We start from the raw sequence: 20696 nt of genomic DNA on the forward strand, positions 1-20696 counted from the left end.
GGGACTGCTGGGGATGAATGGTGACTGTTGATGTGATAGCCACTGAGTGAGCTCTCCTGGGACAGATCTGTAACAGTCACAGAAGTGGAGGGGGCTCTGCAGATCGCCACAGCGAGTCAGAGGACAAGTGAAGCAAGTGCAAACAAAAAGACAGACTGATGGGGTAGCTGCCGAGTGAGACTCTAAAGTCCACAGCTCCCTGTCTTTCATAAAAGGGAATTCATATTAATTTTTAAAAAGCACACAAAACATTAAAGAAGAGAATTTCAGATAATCCCTGATAGGTTTAATTGGGAAATAATTCACATACTATAAAACTGACCCTTTTAAAGTGTCTCCATCACTGCTACCTAACTTCCCATCTTTATTGCTCCCCTAAGAAACCCAGCTACAAACCCCTCCCCGGTACCTGTCAACCACTCATGTTTCTGAATCTATGGATGTCTGACCTTTCTTATAAATGGAATCATATCATGTTTTGTGTCTGGTGTCACTTAGCACGTTTTCAAGGCACATCCATGTGATGGCATGATCAGATCATCCTTTTCATGGTGGAATAATGCTCTATTATATGGGTACATCACATGTCATTGATCCATTCACCCTCCATGAGGGCACTTGGTTGTTTCTACCCTTATTAGCAATGTTGTTTTGGACTTTCAGGTCCAGGTTTTTGTAAGGACATATGGTTTCAATTCTCTTGAGTATACACCTAGGAGTAAAACTGCTAGTCATGTGATTCTGGTAGCTATTTAAAGGGGAATATGCTGTCTAAATAGATGTAGTTAAAGGGCAACTAATTTCACTTAAGATATCAAAAACAAGAATCTTTTTGATTCCTTTGATGACACTGACAACAATAACAAAAACAGTTAATATGTTGACCTCTTCTCAATGTCACGGGCCTTGTTAGAAAATTTGAATCTAGGGTTTAACCCTCATCTTCACAATAGTCCTACAGCATTATTGTGATCATCCCTCTTCTACAGATGAACATACAGTTTAGACCCCAGGATATGAGGCTGCCCCAGATCAGACTCTGAGAAAGCACAGATCTGATGCCAGCCAACACAGTCAGCTCCAAGAAAGCAGGAGAGAAAGCAGACCCTTGGCACATTCCCAGCAAACACTTCTCCCATCAAAATAAAAAAGACAGCCGGATGCGGTGGCACACGCCTGTAATCTCAGAGGCTTGAGAGGCTGAGGCAGGAGGACAGTGAGTTCAAAGCCAGCCTCAGCAACAAGGAGGTGCTAAGCACCTCAGTGAGCCCTTGTCTCTAAATAAAATACAAAATAGGGCTGGGATGTGGCTCAGAGGTCAAGTGCCCCTGAATTCAATCCCTGGTACCAAAAAAGACATATTAAACATATTCTGCTTTTAGAGAAAACAGAGAAGGCAATTTAAACCAAAAATTAAAAAAAAGGATTGGGAATCCAATTTTAACAAAGGGGCTTTATTCTGTGCATGGAGTGACTAGCCTATTCTCTGGTTGCAGAACTAGAGTGAACTGAAGGGGAACAGAGATCAGGGACAAAATGGCCCATTTGGGAGCTGTCAGATTGGAAAGCCAGGAGGAGGAGAGGGGGCTTCCAGAATGTGCCACTTGTTTGGACACAAAGGCTAAGAAAGAAAATGGGGTAATGAGCTGGGGAGGGGGAGTGCAGGGCTGTAGGGAGAAGTGTGAGGTCTGGTGCCTGCTTCTCCTGACCCACAGTCCTGCAGGGTGGCACCATTGACCCAGGAGGGAGGCAAGATTCAAGCCAATACGCCAGTGCTAGAACACAACCCCCTTCCTATGCTATGCAATCTGCCTCTTCCTAAGGGCACCCATCATTTGTCAGACTTCTTTAGAGAACTTAGCCGCTTCATCATGTTCTGAACCTCTTAGATTCCTCAGTCAGTAGAGACGAGTAATGTCATTCAAGAACTTTGCTGAGCTTCGTCTCCCTACAGAGTCTGGCACGGTGAAGGCCGTATACACAATGGATGCTAAGTGAGCACTGATTGACAGAGGAAATGATATTCCCATTAGAACCACACAGCTGTGTTTTCAATTCTGCTGATTCAATATTTCCCATCACAAACAGCTTTTTGGTCTTTCAATATTGCATCGGTTTATCCTCATGCACATAAAGTGTCTTTGTGATCAAAGAGAATGCTGTCTGTAGCAATCTGAGGCACATCAACAATGATTCAGAGAGCAGTCTTCCCTTATTTCTCAGACTTGTTTGGAAATTAAACCTGGCAATCAAAGTGAACAGAAGCTGGGCTGGTTCTTCCAGTTACAGGGACAATAAAAGGCCAAAAGAGATGGAGTATATTGGAAACTCAAGGATAATAGATATTTGTTATGGTTTGGATGTGAGGGGTCCCCCAAAAGCTCACGTGAGATAACACAATACAGTTCAGAAAAGACATGATTGGGTTTTTAGAGTCTTAACCCAATCAGTGAATTAATCCCCTGGTAGGAATAACTGAGTGGTAATTGAGATGGTAGGGTGTAGCTGGAGCAGGTGGGAATTAGGTGTGGCTTTGGTGTATATATTCCTATCTGGAGAGTGGACTCTGTCTCTCTGCTTTCTGATCTTCATGGAAGCCACTTCCCTCTGCCACACTCTTTGCCATGATGTTCTGCCTCACTTGAGCCTGGAGGAATGCAGCCAGCCTTCCAGGGATTAAGATGTCTGAAACTGTGAGCCCTCAAATAAACTCTTCCTCCTCTACAGTTGTTCTGTTCAGATCTTTAAATTGCAGCAGTGAAAAGCTGACTAAAATAGAGCTGCTTACCTATAGGTGACCAGCTAGACCTGCTCAATGCAGTAGCCACCAGCCATGTGTAGCTATTTAAATTTATTAATAATTCTAGTTTGGGGGGTCACACTAACCACATGTCCAGTGATTGCCAGGGACTATCACAGTGTGTAGCACAGGCATAGAAAGTTCATTATAGTGAATTATTCTGGACAGTGTTCAATCACACCTATGTGGTCATAGTAAAATATATATATATATATATATTATTCTTTATTATGAACTGACACTATAGGTTGACTTTTCTGAACAGAAACCCAAAACTAAGTATATTTTTAGATTGTGGATTTCACTAATCAGTAAAATCCTTTTCATAATTTGGTGCTGACAAGTCGGCAGTTTTTCAAGCAGGGCTGCCACCAGATTGCTAGGCTTAAAGCTCCATGATGATAGGCTTTATGCCTCTCCAGCTGCTCGGCTTTGTCCCTAGTTCCTAAAATACTGCCTGGTCCATAGTATGTGCTCAATAAATCTGCTAAGTAAGCACACACCTGTTGAAAACTTTGAGACTGGCTAGTGTAAATATGCTGGAATGTATTCTGGATTTTACACACACACACACACACACACACAATGTATCATCACAAAATGAATACAAGTCATCTAAAATTTTGAGAATTTTGTATTAAATGTGTGTAATAAAATACTCCAAATCAGAATGCTTCTGATTGGGTGTGTGGACTTCTTTAAATTGTGTACTTCAGAACCAACCACAAGAGGGAGAGGGGGAAGAAACTACTTGCTAACTTTTCAATGGTGCCAGAGTGCCCTCTTGTGGTAAGATATAGTACTTGTGTAGTCACAATTTTTTTTAAAAAAGCAAGTGAATTTATAACTGACTTATATCTGCTCTCAGAGGCAAACTACGTACCTAAATATATATAAAATACAGCAAGTTGTAATGCAGATTATTCCTCAGACCTATACAAGACTAGAAAAAGATAACTAAGAATTCTTATTTAAGAGGTCGTCCACCTAGGTAGGAAATGGTAAAATGCAGAAAAGCTACTCTTGGGATTTAATATTCTGAATAGTTTCTGTTCATCCTCTAGTTAAACAACTACCTTCAAGTTCAAAGTAATACTGTACATGAGATGTATTCCTTCATTTGTCTAACATCAAAAATAACTTTTACTGTCTCCACTTTGATTTTACCCTTTTCTTGATTTCCTCATACAAACCAGTCTTTCAAAGTCTATTTTGGTTGTTCTTTTACACTTTATAAGTAGTGGGAAAACATGCCAAATGGGTTTCCAACTAAGAGATAAAAATTTGACCTTGATCATTGTGGACAGGATTTTTTTTGCAAATGTTAATTCCATGTTCTGCGATCTCATGAGTAAAGCCATCTCACAGACTGGGCCTGATAGGGTGCTTCCTCAGGTGAGAGCAGGGAAAGCCAATCATGGGACCCTATGGAGTGTGGTGTCATGAAACTGAATCACATCTGAACAAGACCTCAAGATATGCTCACAAACTGTAAGACAACGTACCAGCTGGGGGTTCAGAGGAAGAATATTTTTTAAAGAATCTCCTGGGTGCTGGTTAAAAATGCAGAGTAGTCCTCAAAACTAGAAATCACATCTCTGTAGAGTTTAATAACAAATCTATAATTTTATTAAATTCCCCAAGAAAGAATCACTGTGTTCAAGAAACACTGTATGATGTTTCAGTACTGAGCAACTGCCAGGAAGTGTTCCTGTTTGCTGACCATCTTCCGCTTCTTTTTAAAGCTTTTCCCCTCTTGTGTTATTTCAACTATTCCTGGTTGTCTTGTTTCTCATCCATTTTACCTTCTATGAATTTCTTGTTCCATTTCCCTCTCATATATTATAGCATTCTGATCTAAAATTAGACTAAAGTTAAATCTGCTGATAAATGAAATTTGCTGATGAATTGCAATGTACCATACTCTTTTAAAAAATGACATTCAGATATTAGTCTAAAGGTTCTAATGCTTGTTTGTGCTAGAAAATAAAAACTATGTATAAATTTACATTATTGAAATGGGTAAACTTCATTTAGAGACAAGTAATCAATTAGGAAAGTTTTCTAAGCTTTCTCTAGAATGTAATACTGTTACAGATCTCTGACACACCATCTTTTATTGATGTTAACAAGAGGATCACCACACTGATTCCAAAGCAGGCAAGGTTTTTATATTTGCATATGTGGTTTTTAACCTTGTGCACATGTTCTTTGATTTCTTAAGATGAAAGAAAGGGCAGCCAAGAAAAAAGAAGAAAACCTTCATATCTAGATCAATTTCTTATACTTTATTTCCAACATCAGGAACCAGAATTTTGAACTGAGAGCAAGTAAAGTTCACATTGCTGAGTATATATATATACAAAGTATTACTGCTACTTGATATAAGCTCATTCAAAAATCCACATGGAATATGTTCCATGAAGTTCTGCTCAACAGCAACTTTAGCAGGGAAGTATCTTCCTTTGCTGAAGGCTGTAGACTACTAAATTAGCATGCAACAGGTGAACACACCATCACCCATCACTGGGGATGTTCTGGCTCCTGCCAAATGACAGCATAATTTAACACCCTAAAACCTAAATCCATCCCTGAAACCTCTCCTGTATCACTGTCTTGGACGAGGGTTGAGGGATAGGTGGGTTTGGCTCCCTTTACATTACCTGGGGAGGGCAAGTGGCATGACAAGAACCCAGCAGTCAGAAATCATAGGTTCAGATTCTGTTCTGACTCAGACTCGAAATTTGTGACTTCTAGCACAGAAATCACCTAACTTCTTTGCCCTGAGTCTCTCCATATATAAAATGGGACAACCAGTCCTCCCATCCCAAACAGCACAGTGAAGGGCTGAGGGAACAGACAAGAATGGTCTCTACATGTTTAATGAATCTCAAAGTTAGCTGAGTTCCATCCTCAGGGAACAAGAGATTCCTCAGGAAGGCAAGGGAGCCCTTTCCCAAGAACGGTGGCCTCTATGAACAACAGAAATTCTCCAACACGGACTGAGGCTCTGTGACATTCAAACTGTCTTAGTGTTATGTTTCAGACACAAATGCCACCATTCCTCCTCTACACACAATTACATCTAACCTTCAGGCTCTACAATAATTGTGATGCTTAAAATTCCCAAATCAGTGAAGAAGAGCTGCACACGCTCAAGGACCCTCAGTACAGGGGTCAAGCTTTCACCCGACACTCTTCTGGGGGCAAGGGGTCTGTCTCCTTTACTCACCACGACAGCACTATGCTGGGTACTCTCCTCAGCCCCACTGTGCAAAGAGAAGGACTTGGATGGTGTGCCCAGAACTGCAGAGTTCAGCAGCAGCAGAGCTACAGTCTGGTTCCAGAGCCACCTGGTCTCGCTGCTGTACTTCGTCCCTGACAGAGGCTACAGTGAAGTCTAAACCTGACACAACCCCTACCTCTCCCATCAGAATAATATCACAGTCGAAATACAAACTTAAGGCATAGTGTGGACCTGGCAATCATCAATTGTCAAAACACATACTCCCATGATATCCCCGTCTTACTCAACACTTGCAACCAGAAGAGTTTTTTGACATCAGAACCCAAAATTTTCCTCTTATTCAAAGGAAAACTGAAAATAAATCTGCATTCCAAATAATCTGGAATTTAGAATTCTGAATGGTAATTTGGCAGTATGTCAAAATTTCAACTATACAATATTCAATGATGCTGCAGGTTCCACTTTAGGGTCTCTCCCTCCAGAGAGATTAATACAAGTATATATCGATCTGTACGAGGATGCTTGCTTATTGCAGTGGTGTCTGTGAGGAACAAAATTAACCAACCTGAATATCCGACATTGGCTAAATACATTATGGCAAAGACATGTGATTTTGGTCTAAAGAATGAGGTGGCTCTAGCTGGGGCGCACACACCTGTAATCCCAGCAGCTCAGGAGGCTGTGACAGGAGGATCACAAGTTCAGTGCCAACCTCCACAACACTGAGGCGCTAAGCAACTCAATGAGACCCTGTCTCTAAGTAAAATACAAAATAGGGCTGGGGATGTGGCTCAGTGGACAACTGCCCCTGAGTTCAATCCCTGGTTCCAAAAAAAGAATGAGGTTGCTCCAGCTATGCTGTCATGGGAGGGTATTTGGGATATAGTTTTAAGCAAAAAAGCAAGTGATAGAATATAGTATGATCCTAGTTTTATAAGACGAAAGCTCTGTATGTTATAGATAGAGGAGGGCACGAAGAATAAAAAGCTTCCCTTGAGAGTTAGAAGTTAGGGAGTACAGGGCATTTTCTGTGTTCTTCATAGACATCATTAAATATTAACTTCAAGCAAACAAGATAATATAAAATTCCATAATAAAAAGGAATCTGGAGACTAATTTCCTAAAGGGAATGGACTGTTTAGAGACGCCCTTATGATACAAACTTCTTCCTCCCATTTGCAAGGCCGAGTCCACAGGAAGGGCAGCATCACCACAGAACCCTGCTTTAAAAACAGCAATATCTCTATTTTCAGAGGCTGTCATAAATTACATAACTGTCAAAATGAAATTTTTTATAATTACAGACTTTAAAAAAGAAATATGCCAGGCACAAGAGTGTACACCTGTAATCCCAGCAACTCCAGCAACTCCAAAGGCTGAGGCAGGAGAGTGGCAAGTTTGAGGACATTCTGGGCAACTTAGTAAGATCCTGTCTCAAAAATTAAAAAGGGCTGGAGATGTAGCTCAGTGGTAGAGTGAGGGTTTAATGCCCAGTACAAAAAAAAAGGTTAAAAAATAAGCAAAATGAAGACTTAGACAAATTACTAAAACTGCATAGTTTTTGCTAGGCTTTATTCAAAATTGGTCCCACTTATTTGCAAGAACTAAAAGTCTAGTATCCAAATATAAGTACTCATATGTTGAAGAATAATCTTCAAATCTGTGCTCTGACCCAAATTTGGCACAATTAAATCATACACAGGCCAGACACAAATAGTCATACCTCAGCATATGACAAAATCCTGAAAGTAGCATAGCAAGTTAGCTATGACATAATTTATTAAACTCTCACACTGAATTGTAATCTGAAGTTACACACACCACAATACACCTTTGCACAGGTAATTTTATTCTCTCCTGTGGGTGTCAACAGTGCTCATAGATTGTAATCAGAAACATTCAGAAAGCACATACCTGAATATTGTCACATTTCTTTACATCACGATTCAATAACTATTAAACAGTTATGTCTACTACGCACAGTGAACAAAATGGTATAAATGCTTACACCATTCCCTTGTAAACAAGGCTTTTGTGCACAATGGTAACAAATGGAATTAATGCATATCACAATATCAATGAGGAACTTCTCTTTAAATAAACTATTCTGTTTATAAATAAACTCTGATTTTTTTAGTACACATTTACAGACCTGATCCAATAAAAAGAAGCAATATATATATATATATTTTCCTTTAAAAAGAAAACACTGAGTGAGATAGGACCACTAGGGAGAACTCACCAGGGAAAGGGGTGGGAGCAAGCAAAGGACAGAGTTAAAAGTATTATGATACTGCAGCCTAGTTCTGCTAACACACAGCAACACAAGCACAGGGCGTCTGAGAAGGCTTCAGTTTTACTTGAATTCCAGCAAGTTGCAATCAATCTTGTAGTACACATAGGGGTAGTATTCCTGTTGGCTCAGGTTTAAGCCAGGAATATCCATGGGAGCCTATGGAAAAACACAAAACCAGGTGTATACTTATAGAACTCCATTTTGCAAATGAGGAAGTAGTCTCTAAAAGGCTAAGAGGCACAGTGCACAGTAGTAAAGCCAGGTTCAAGTGCTGCCTCCAGAGCCTGTGGTTCTAACTATCAGCTCACGACCCTTCTGGATGCTGCAAAAGTTACTTTCTATATCTCTGGCTTAGGATAAGGGCTTATGAGATACAAGACTTATAAAATGTTGTATAAAAATAAACAAAGTATGTCTTTAAAGGTATCACATATATATAAGAATTTACTGTTAGAAAATTATGTATGAAAGAGACTTCATTTTATTCACTATTCCATGAAAATGTAGCAAGTCATTTCCCATCTATCAAGAAAAAATTGGTTTTTCATAGTTTTAACTAGTGCACATATAGTATACTACCATCCTAAAGAGAGAAAAAAACAGCAAGATATGTGAAATCAAATATCTAAAATAAAAGCCCACTGAAAGATTAAACAATAACAGAAAACACTTATACTATTTATATCTTTTGTTTAATAAAGGAACCATTTTAGAAAACTGATAGTTCTCTTTAAAATGCTTACCTATTGACTCTGTTTCTTCTTTTTACCAAATAAAATTAAAATAACTACTTATTTTCTTCCTCTCTTCAATTTATAATTCCTGAAACAACAACTTGCATGGTTGTTTCTGTATTTCTGAAGCTATAAACATCTGATATTCAGCCAGATGATGACTGGCTTTTAGAAATATCAAGGAAAGCATAGCTCTAATTAACATGTAATAGGATAAACATCTGAATTTTGCTTGCTTTGTCTAAAAAACTGAGAACTTCGAAGTAATAAAAAATGATTACCATGATACATATTTACCTCCCCTTTCCTATCTTGTAATAATTTTTTTCTGTCTTTCCAATTCCCATTCTGCCAAGCCATCTAGTAAGTACTTACATCAATAATAGCTGCTGCACTGCTGTCTAGATGTTTATACAATTCATACAATACTTCTCTCAGTTTCTTCATCATCTTCTTATTAGGCTGAAGTAGCATTGCTTGGAAGTTCACTGGCAAGCCATACCTTGTAAAGAAGAAATACAAAGTGCAACACAGGCTTATAAAAAGATTTCCTTTTTAGAACAAATATTTTCCTACTATAATCATCATTTATGGGTAGAGGATATCTCATTTTAAGGACTCCCTTCACAAGTGTGACAAGTAGTTACAGAAATTTTTATTATTTTTTTTATTTTGGGTTACCGGGAATTGAACCCAGAGGTACTCTATCACTGACCACATTCCCCAACCCTTTTTATTTATTTTTTTGAGACAAAGTCTTGCTAAATTGCTTAAGGCTTCAGTAAGTTGCCGAGGCTAGTCTCAAACTTATGATCCTCCTGCCTCAGACTTCTGAGTCTCTGGAATTCCAGGACTGTGCACACAGCAGCCATAGAAATTTTTACATAGAAGTGCAAACTTTCTCTGGTCCTCAATGCCCACTAGAAACATCTATTTTTAAAAATAAGTTAGTTACTAGGAACTACTTCAATACTGTTCCATTTTTAAGGTAATCTATGCATACTCTCAGGAAGTGAAGATAACATGTAAGGCTACCAGATTACTTTGAAATTTTTATCTCATTATTTATTTTAAAGTATATGTGGGTTAAGAAACTTAAAAATAGTACAGCTACAGAGAAGTTGTTTTTTAAAAAACAAATTATTTCTTTGAACCCAGGGGCGTTTAACCACTAAGCTACATCCCTAGCCTTTTTTATATTTAGAGACAGGGTCTCAATGAGTTGTTCAGGGCCTCACTAAATTGCTGAGGCTGGCTTTGAACTTTCAATCCTCCTGCCTCAGCCTCCCGAGCTGCTGGGATTACAGGCATACACCACCACGCCTGGCTAAAAAAGAATTATTTCTAATCTGAGCAACATGTACAGAGGCTCACAGATAACTGAATTTAAGTATCTCAAAATAATAAAGCATTTTAGGTCAATATGAAACAATTTCAACAAATCATCAATATACTGTATACCAAACTAAATGTAAAATAACTGAAATATCTTCCTTTTAAATAAACATTGGCTAATTTTTATAATCTACAAGTCATGCACTGCAGACTGATGCTTCTGATCAGTGACAGATCACATATACTGTGTTCCCATAAGAGCACAATGGAGCTGAAAAATTCCCATCACCTAGTCACTGTAATGCATGACTCATGTTTGTGGTGATGTGGTGCAAACAAACCTGTGCTGTCAGTCATATAAAAGTTCAGAACATATAAGCATGTATTACTTAATAAATGAATATTACTGGTTTAGTATTTATTATACTTATTATTTTAGGGAGTATCCTCGTCAGAAGTTTAAAAGAAGCTTACTATACAGCAGTATGCCAAGTATGTACAAGTATGTACAAGCAACAGCCTCACACATCTCCTTACTGCCATCTCTTGCCTGCATCCAGGTGCCATGTCAAGTGATTGACCCATACCACCTAGGTCTGTGTAAGTGCTCTGTGTGGTGTTTGGACAACAACAAAATAGAGAATTTTTCAGCATCAAGCTTATAATTAAGCAATGCATGATACACCTAAGAACAGAACCAGAGAGTATAGCAGTATGCATCACTTCTTCTAAAGTTGGAATTAAAGGACAAAACAAATGCATACTTAAAACTGCGTGAAAATGACAGTATTCCCTCATGACTGGCTTTTTGGTTTCTCCAAATCAATTTCATAGTGCTCCTGTGTTATAACAGAGGTTTCAAGTACGCTTCAGCATCTATAAACTCTTCAGCTCCAAGTTTCCCAATTTTCTTTACCTTAAAACAGACTCAACAAAAACCCTTAATGCTTTCACATGAATCCATGCAATAAATGCCTCACTGAAATTCACTTTCAGCCACCGCACGAGTGGTCCCTTTAAAAAGAAAAATAAAAACACACAAGTTTGGTCTTACAATTAGATAGATAAATTAAAAAATAATATTTTGGTGGGGTGTGGGGATTGAACCCAGGGGTGCTTTACCACTGAACCATATCCCCAGCCCTTTTTATTTTGAGGCAGGGTCTCACTAAGTTGCTTAGGGCCTCCCTAAATTGCTGAGGATGTCCTCAAGCTTGTGATTCTCTTGCCTTAGTCTCCCCTGTCACTGGGATTACAGGTGTGTGCCACCCATTTAGAACAAATATTTTTAGAGTAACTAGCTACTGAGAATCTATAGGAAAATTAAGTCATGTAATTCACCTTTTAAAAGTTTAAGTATTATGGGCTGGGGCTGTAGCTCAGTGGCAGAGCGCTTGCCTAGCATGTATGAGGCACTGGGTTTGATCCTCAGCATCACATAAAAATAAAGAAAGGCATTCTCTTCATACATAAACTACAAAATTTTTTTTCAAGTTTTAAGAATTATTCTAATTATATTACATACCAAATTATCTTATGTCACTGTTACACCAAAAGGTTAAATTAGACTAAAAGGTTAGCCAATACTCAGTAATCTCAACAGACACTAAAATGAACTGAAACAACTCACTAATACAGTGAGTACTCCTCTATTTTGTACCAGTTTAGACTCCTTTCAAAAAATATTTTTGTGAAAGTAGTCTAAACTGGTACAAAATAAAGGGTACTCTGAATATGTAAAACAAAACATAAAAATATGAATTTACTATTCAATACTCTAAAACATTTAATACATTTATATAGAATTTAACTTACAAAGAATTTAGGAATAAAGATAAACAGCTATGTAGGCAAGTCATTCACTATCCTGAGCTCCTGAGCTCTTACTAGGTCTCTAAAACCTCTTCATGCTCTAAATTTTCAGTGATTCTATTATGTAGCATAAATTCTTTTTGAACTTAAAATGTTATGATTAAATGCCTCTTTAAAGAAAAATAATTCAAATAAAAAACTTCTTCTTCACACTGCAAAGACATACATCATCAACCGTGCTAACAAATACTTGCATAACATTAAGAAGCTCATTGGGATGTATCAATCAACTAATTTAAGCAATGAGGACAAGAAAAAATGAGATCTTTGGTCAAAATAACTATTCTTTAAGAAGCTTTAGGATCTTCCCTAATAAGTTGGTTATGCTGGATACTGACTGGTCAAGGATGGTTTTCTCCCATTTGGGAAGGAATGGTTTATGAAGCACTTGGAAATAATTTCCAATGAAATCTGCCTTTATTTTCCCTCACTTTACCAGAGCGACACACTTTTTAACTCATCACACTTCCCTCTTCATGTAAGTTTTTAGTCTTTACAATAATTTTGCACTTGAAGATGGCAAGTAAGTTGGTGCCATCTTGATTTTCCAAATCCATTTGTCCCTATTCTGTTATGACCACAACATACAGCTCTTCAATAGTTTAAGTATAAATTGCTTCATTAAAAGACAGAAAGGTTTCTCTTAAGAAAATGAATTCTTCCTGAAGAGAGAATTTCATTATTTACTTAAAAATCGTCCTTCTCTACAAATATAGTAACCAAAACATTTACATTTAAAATTTGTTTCTGACATGAATTTAGTTGGACTACATAATTTTTTGGTATGTATTTTAAGATTACTAGAGCTCTTAGCCTGTTTATAGGAAATTCATTCTGATGATTCAATAGAAAACTAAAATGAAATGTCTTTAAAACAAAATCAGAGAAATTTGCTTTTTTATTTTAAGTCAAAGAAAAATAGAACACATACAAATTGCTTTTTCTTGTCAGTAGAAAGCCTGTTCATTTCTTCTTTATCTGCTTTCATCTCCTCTTCATTATACTGGAAGTCACGAACGATGAATCTAAATTTGTGGGAGGGGAAACTTGTTCATATCATATATGGCTAATTTAACAAATTAAAGAAAACAAACAATAATCTTACTTGTTTTCCCTGGCTTTATGTCTGAAGTCATCAACTGCCTTCCTAAACAGGGTGACATTACAAAGGTAACTGTCTTGGTCCTCTGAGAGAACACTAAGGAAAAAAAGAAGTTTGTAGGTCATTTGAAGTTTTATACATTCTTTTCTCTTTCATATTAAGGGCAGAATTCAGAAACAAGAGGAAGAGCAGCAGCACTCGGGGATAATGGCCCTTCCGAAACCACCTGGATGCTCTTATCTGTAACCTCAAACATTGAAGACACTGTCTTGTTTGTTTTATGGTTATGATGCCTTCACATCCTGTATTACATTTACTTCCTATTAACCAACAGAATTAAACATTAACTCAAGTAAAGCATCAAACTCTAAGAAGCACAATCTACACTCTGTCAGTACCAGGAGAACTGGTTATGGTATCTCCTTGCTAAGCACACTCTTTGCTTCTGGAAGCCTAATTCTCTCCTCTCTCCAGCACAACCCAGCCAGCCCCATGGAGGCCTGGCCCAGTCCCCCTGTATGACCACTACCTCATACCTTTTCTACCATCATACCCCAAATCAAAAATCACAAATACAACTGCCTAAATAACCTCTGAATAAATGCATCTGTATGCATCTCAGACTCCACTTCAGGCTTTAAAGGTGCCCCTAAGGCAGAGCCTCTATTCACTCACAGCTCTGTGGACATCACTGGGAAGACCTTTTCAACTTAAGTGCCAGAAAATTTTAACTGTCATATAAATTTGTAATGCTGTGGGGAAAAGCCCACTACTTGGAAGGGCAACTGCATGATCATACTACATGTAATCTGGCTTTCAAAAACTACCAGTAGCAAAAATAAATAAATAAATAAATAAAAGTTTACTGCTGATAGCTCCTTAGTATAGAGCCCCACATGTAAGGCCTATGAAACGGTATGCTCAACAGTGATGACCTGGGGCACAGGAATGTTACAAAGGGCAAGGCGATCTTTCTTTCTTTCTTGTATTGCGGGTTTTCTAATGTTCATGTCTTTTTTTTTAAATACAGCTTTACTGAGGTATAATTGAAATAAGATAACTGTACATATTTAGTGTACATCATCTGAAGATTTGGACATATTCATGCCCATGAAATCAATACCACACTTAAGGTAATAAGCACATCATTACTTCGCAAAGTTTCCTGTATCTTTTGTTATTTTTAGTTTTTATTTACAAAGTTGTACTTTAGAAATTCAGGAAAAAAAAGTTTCACAAAATGAGGGAGTGCTTATAGAATTTAAAGATAACTTATTAAATTTTATTTTTTAAAAAAACAAGTTTCATTTTTTCCAGATGTGTAAGAATTGCCTGGTTAGCTGAGTAAATTAAGGTGGTAACTACAGTGCTTAACCAAAGAATGGCTTTAAGACTCACACCCACCCTGGCTCTGGGTGGGCCAGTCAGCAGGGGCCACCTCCCAAGTGTAAGACCAACAAACACCAGGAAGTACCCATCACCATGATCACTGATGTGCTGAGGAACTCAATTACACTGGATTAGAACCTTTAAATATTTTAAACTATAATTATAAAATTGTTATCTTTAGTTCTTGCTCCTAAGTGCCTTTCAAACCCAAAGCAGGGCAGCTACTAAATGGACAGAACTAGATTAAAAAAAAAAAAAAAAAAAAGCTTTTAATGATCCTTTGGTTTGCCAAGATTGACTTGGTGATGTGCAAATTGGCTGAGGTTAAAACAAACCCAAATCTAACTTGACAGGTTATTTCAGAACCATAAACAATATTCCACCATTAACATATCAATCTTATGTAATACTTTGCTATTTGAAGGCCCTTTCTAAAATATCTGATGCTTGACAACCAGCAAAGTTGTACTGTTTATTCAAAATCCTGACAGAAAAACCAAGATAAAAACCCAATCTTGTTTTATGACGAGATCCTTCTGTGTCACCTTATCAAGAAAAAAATAAAAGCCACTTGGTTTTTACTTCTCCTCTCCAGGAAGGGTATTTCTTAAAGCCTTATAAAAAATAAACAATGAGTCCTTAATATAAGGGACTTTTTAGTTGTTTACCATGTACTGGAGTACTACCCTGTGCCAAGCTCTTATTAACTACTAGGAGTAAAACCAATTAAGACCCCATTCCCTGACTCAAGGAATGGGTCCAATGAAGGAAACAGATGTAAAGAGGTCAGTACAACATGGCTGTAAGTGCTATAATGGAGAATGAATATGAGACTGGGGAGATGGTACTTTTACCTGGATGGATTCAAGAGTTTCATAGTAGTGATGCCAATTAGAAAACTGGAGGACAGGCAAGAGAATATTCCAGGCAAATGAACACAGCATGGTGCATTTGGGGAACTGCCTGAAATAAGCACAGCTGAAACACAGTATTGTCGAGGTGGAGGCAGGGGTGTGCTGAGTAGAGGCAGTAAAGTGGGGAGGAAGAAGCAGAGTTTTGAAAGGGCAGCAGGGAGTGGGAGTGTAGTTCAGTGATGGAGCATTTGCCTAGTATGTGGGAGGCCCTTGGTTCAAACCCCAGCACTGCAAAAATCTAAGTTGAATAAACATGGCAGTAACAGATTTCTGTATCAGTTGTGTGAGAGGGAAAAAGGAGACCAGCTGATGGCATTAGAGTGTCCAGGCCAGAGATGAGAGGAGTCTGAAGCAGCAGTAGAGGGAGGGGTTAAAATAGAATAAACCATATGAAATTAGGGATGTTTGGCCATTTTGAACCAATTTCTTTTTTTTTTTAATTTTTTTTTTTTTAAGTGAGAGAGGAGAGAGAGAGAGAGAGAGAGAGAGAATTTTTAATATTTATTTTTTAGTTCTTGGCGGACACAACATCTTTGTTGGTATGTGGTGCTGAGGATCGAACCCGGGCCGCACGCATGCCAGGTGAGCGCGCTACCGCTTGAGCCACATCCCCAACCCCTTGAACCAATTTCATATAGTTCAACCAACTACCACAGAAAGTGGCAGCCTCTGAGGCTGCTTTATAAGACAGTTTGAGTCCAAAATGGAGGAGATCATGATGTTTTCCTAGAGATCATCACATGGAGTACCCAATGGGAACCCCATATGTGAGTCTGAAGCTACAGGTTCATGCAGAATACAGGTGGAGTTTTAAAAATTCTTAAATTACAGTGAAGGTAAGAGCTATGAAAGAGCAGAGTATCCCTGAGACAGAACAACCTGAGTATGGATTTACAGCGTCTCTTCAGCTCACTCAAGCAACTCGGGTACCGAAGCTATCAGACTGCATTAAAGATTAATTTGAGGTGTGAGTTTGCAGAGATGACGGCTCTGAAGATGAATGGATAAAGTGATCAGCAGAGTCCAGGCTAAACAGGAAACAAAGCCTGATCAGAGGAAATCAAAGTCAATGCAAACACAGGGTTAGGGATCTGAGGAGGTGAACAAAGTACAAAAGCAATGTCCTTCAGAGAAGATCTGGTAAAGAGCTGGATTAAAGATTTGACTCCAGAGGTAAACCTTTCTAGATGTCAAGGGTGAGGCAAGAGAAACCAAGTGGAAATGATGAGAGCATCAAAGAGAGTTGGCAGATGACAGATGGATTTCCAACCAAGGCAAATCCCATAAAAGTTTTAAATGATATGTGAAACCAAAGTAAAGCAACAAAATGAAAGCCACAAGGAGAGAAAAGAGATAGGAAAATCACACTTCTTCATGAGTAAACATGAACCTGAACTATTCTCAGATACAATGTTGGCCAGGAATTGTACCCAGCAGGAAGCTTAGTCTAACACAACTTGCAAAGGTCCTACCAGATTCAAATAAAAGCCAAACTCACTCTATTCATTTAGTTCTCCTGTTACATCTTGTAGGTATCACTGGGCCCAGAGGAAATAAAGTCTGTTGCCAGTTTGTTTTTAAGCCATCTCATGGCTTTTTCAGTGACTTCTGTGAGGGGCAGTTTCTTCTGGAATTCAGGAGCTCTTCTTACTGCTTCACCTTGCGGCCCTCCTAAGGCTTTCTTCTCCCTAACCAGTTAATCCACTACTTCTGCCTGCCCGTGCTTCATACCTTTGCAAACCTCCAAAAAGAGAAACTTCTCTACATAATGGCTGGTGTAATCCTTTCTTCACTTCCTAGCCACGTTCTTCAGAAACTCTAGCTCACTGAACAAATCCTCTAAGAAGCTCCACTGACTTTGTGGTAGTTTCTAAGGACAGAGGAAGGGCAAAAATTAACCCCTGATCTGAGCCAATCAGACCCCCCCCCCCCAGTGCTGGGGTCATACCCACAGATTTGTGAACACTAGACCAGTGCTCCACCACTAAACTTGACTCCCAGCCTTCAATTTGTTATTTTTGTAATAAGCAAAAGTAGACAGAAAATAGGGAAAGTGATAATTCTGAAGTAGAAGTAAAAAGAGCCCTTCTCTGAAGTATTCCAACAAAAAGCAGAACAGCAGACTGGCCTCTACTTTCTTGGCCATAGCCTTGACAAGCATTCCTACACATCCCTGTTTTTCAAAATAGCAATATTTCAAATTGGCCAATCTTAAGATTTATGTAAAACATCTTGTAAATACCTAGATTTCTCTCCCCCTTTCTGGTACTGGGGATTGAACCCAGGACTATTTACCATTGAGCTACATCCCCAGAACTTCTATTTTGAGACAGGGTTTTGCTAAGTTGCCCAGGTTGCCCTCAAATTTGCAATCTTCCTGCCTCAGCCTCCCAACTCAGTAGGATGGCTAGATTTGTGCACTTTAAAAATGTAATCATTTCTTGAGGGTTAAGGATGACATTTTTCAATCTATTCTTCTACCTCAAAATTCCACTTTCATCTTCACTGCTTCCAAGACTCATCATCATTCAGGTACCATGCTAAAAAGTATCAAATGAAAGTGATACTTTAATTTTTTTTTACTTTATTTGTATAAAGCACTTAGAACAATGACTAGCACATAGTAATTACTCAAAAATGTTAGTTTAAAAACCAGCATCAATCCTAAGGTTGTTCCTAAACAGTGGGGGAAATGTCAGACTGACTCTAAAGCCTATCTGCTCTACCTAAGCTACAGCTCTTCTGATGACCTGAACCTGAGCTAGTGCCACGTTCTCTATAATGACATTTAAACAGCTATGTTTTTGAGTCAATGAACCAAATGTACTTTGGACTGAGAAATAGGTAGAACAGATGTTTGCACCAAGCGAGAAAGGGCTGGAGACTCAGGCCATCAGTGTGCACTTACAGGTCATTCAGAGGCCTGTTTTAAACTGTTCTTGCCTGGAATTTTTTCCATTAGACTACTAGAGTGATTTGCAAGAGGTAAATTTCTGAAATCATATGTCTAAAGTCCCTCTTTTCAGAGTAAATTTGGGGCTGCTTAATTAGCCTACACACCAACCCCTGGACATCTGGCTGGTGTGTGTCCACTCTGTGCACTGAGTTCTTATCCTCCTCCTCCACTGCCACCTAGGCATAGTCAACCCCTGCAGTATGAATCCTCCATAGGTAAGAAGGTGTTATCTATCAGGATAAACGGCCCAAATAGAATCTAATACCAAGATACAACTGTAGTCTCTAGTTAGCATGTGAAGGGTTGGTTTGCATAGAAGGTATTCCCTCTAGTGGGAAATAGACTCATGATGGGCACAGGTTTGTGGTTTAATTCTCAAAAGATCAATATTTGTGAAATGACAGTAGTACTATCTGATATATCCTATCAAGCTTTAAACTAACTAACTTCATAACATATACAAGAAAGATGCTACGCTCATTTTACAGACAAAGAAAATGAGGCCCAGAGAAGTTAAAAGACTTACCCCAGGTCACACAGCAAGTTGGTAGCAGAACCAGCAATAGAACTCAGATCCCTGGGTCCAGGACTCTTTCCAAAATACTAAGCTACCTCCCATATGACACAATGAAACTGGAAAAGAAAATATTTCATGGGCCTGACCTTACTAATTCCAATTCTTCACTATCTCCTACACCTTTCTTTCATAAGGTCGTCTCTTCTTCAGGCATTTATGTACAAAGGAATTCTTTGGGAGCACATACACTGTATTTTCTCAAAGAAGGTCGTATGTGATAATGACAGAATATTATCACACAAGGGATATAGGGAATGTAGGGAACATGACAGGGAATGATGTAAGAGAATATTTATGGGACCTAGAGTTCAAAGATCTGAGTTCTAGTCCTAACTCTGCCACTGCACACTTACATAACCATATGCTCTGGGCAACCATTTGTCTTCCTCATCTCTGGAGAAAAAAAGTATGACTGCCCAAACTACTTCACAGAACGGGTGTAAATATCAAATTAGACAATGTATATTAAATTTAAAATGATTTTTTTTTCCCCAGTACTGGGGATTGAACCCAGGGCTACATGCTAGACAGGTGCTCTACTACTAAGCCACATCCCCAGCCCTTCCTCTTTATTTTGCAACAGGGTCCCACCAATATGCTTAGGCTGATCTTGAACTTGTGATGCTCTCACCTCAACCTCCTGAGTGGCTGGGATTACAGGTGTAAATCATTACACCTGGTTTGAGTTTTTTGTTAGTTTTTTGGTTTTTCAGGAGTGTACAGATTTGGCAAAATCTATGCTCAAAGTGACAGTGAATGTTTGGAGATCAATACTCTAAGAGCCACCTGGAAGGCTTTCTTTGCAAGGTAAAATTAAAAATTACAGTCACACAGAGAATGAGGACTGTTCTAAAGGCAGCACAGTGAGCAGAAAAAGCACCACACCAGAGACCTGGTTCCAGTTCTAGCCCTGCCACTAATGATATGTGTGACTCTGGGCAAACTACTTCACCTCGCTGGCCTCAAATTTCTATGTCTATAAACATGAATGGGTGAAAAAGACTGTGCCAAGTCCCTTCCAAGTCTAACATTATGATAGCTAATGTTAATATATTTCACTTATAAGCTAAAAATGATCGTTCTAAAATTATAAATCTACCATAAAGGAAAGATGCAAACATATTTTCTAATCCAACAACCAAACTCTAAGAAGAATTCTAGGAAATAAACAGTTTTATAAAGACTGCTACTTACTTGCTAGACCTCGGAACTACCATTTCAGCTAGTGTTTCATACTGCTTAATCCAGTCATTGTGATTTAACCTGCAGAAAAGATACAATAAGCACTGGAAAAGAAAAACAAGTCCTACTTCCTGCCATATCCAGGAAGAAAAAAATTACAGGACAGATAGGATATATGGTTTCAGGGAAATACGTCAAATAAACATAACAATTTCAAGTTTTCTACTGAGAATGAATTTCAGATTCACTGAGTGATGCATGAAGTACAGATCACCACCCTCTTATATCCAGT

The 20696-nt window shown here is 38.4% G+C and overlaps 1 protein-coding gene across 1 annotated transcript in view; it reads right to left on the reverse strand.

Annotated features, from left to right (window-relative positions):
* Positions 1 to 5107: 5107 nt before the first annotated feature.
* Positions 5108 to 20696, reverse strand: part of Atp6v1c1 (ATPase H+ transporting V1 subunit C1) — a 50745-nt gene continuing 35156 nt past the window's right edge. Inside the window, exons 8-13 of the mRNA XM_026383079.2 lie at positions 20417 to 20485; positions 13390 to 13482; positions 13216 to 13309; positions 11329 to 11426; positions 9453 to 9579; positions 5108 to 8499 (exon numbers count right to left, since the gene is read on the reverse strand). Of these exons, the coding sequence (XP_026238864.1) occupies positions 8404 to 8499; positions 9453 to 9579; positions 11329 to 11426; positions 13216 to 13309; positions 13390 to 13482; positions 20417 to 20485 (577 nt within the window). The 3' untranslated portion in view covers positions 5108 to 8403. The remainder of the gene's footprint in view (positions 8500 to 9452; positions 9580 to 11328; positions 11427 to 13215; positions 13310 to 13389; positions 13483 to 20416; positions 20486 to 20696) is intronic.

The sequence above is a fragment of the Urocitellus parryii genome, chromosome 7 (genome assembly GCF_045843805.1).
Source record: "Urocitellus parryii isolate mUroPar1 chromosome 7, mUroPar1.hap1, whole genome shotgun sequence".
Classification (NCBI taxonomy): domain Eukaryota; kingdom Metazoa; phylum Chordata; class Mammalia; order Rodentia; family Sciuridae; genus Urocitellus; species Urocitellus parryii.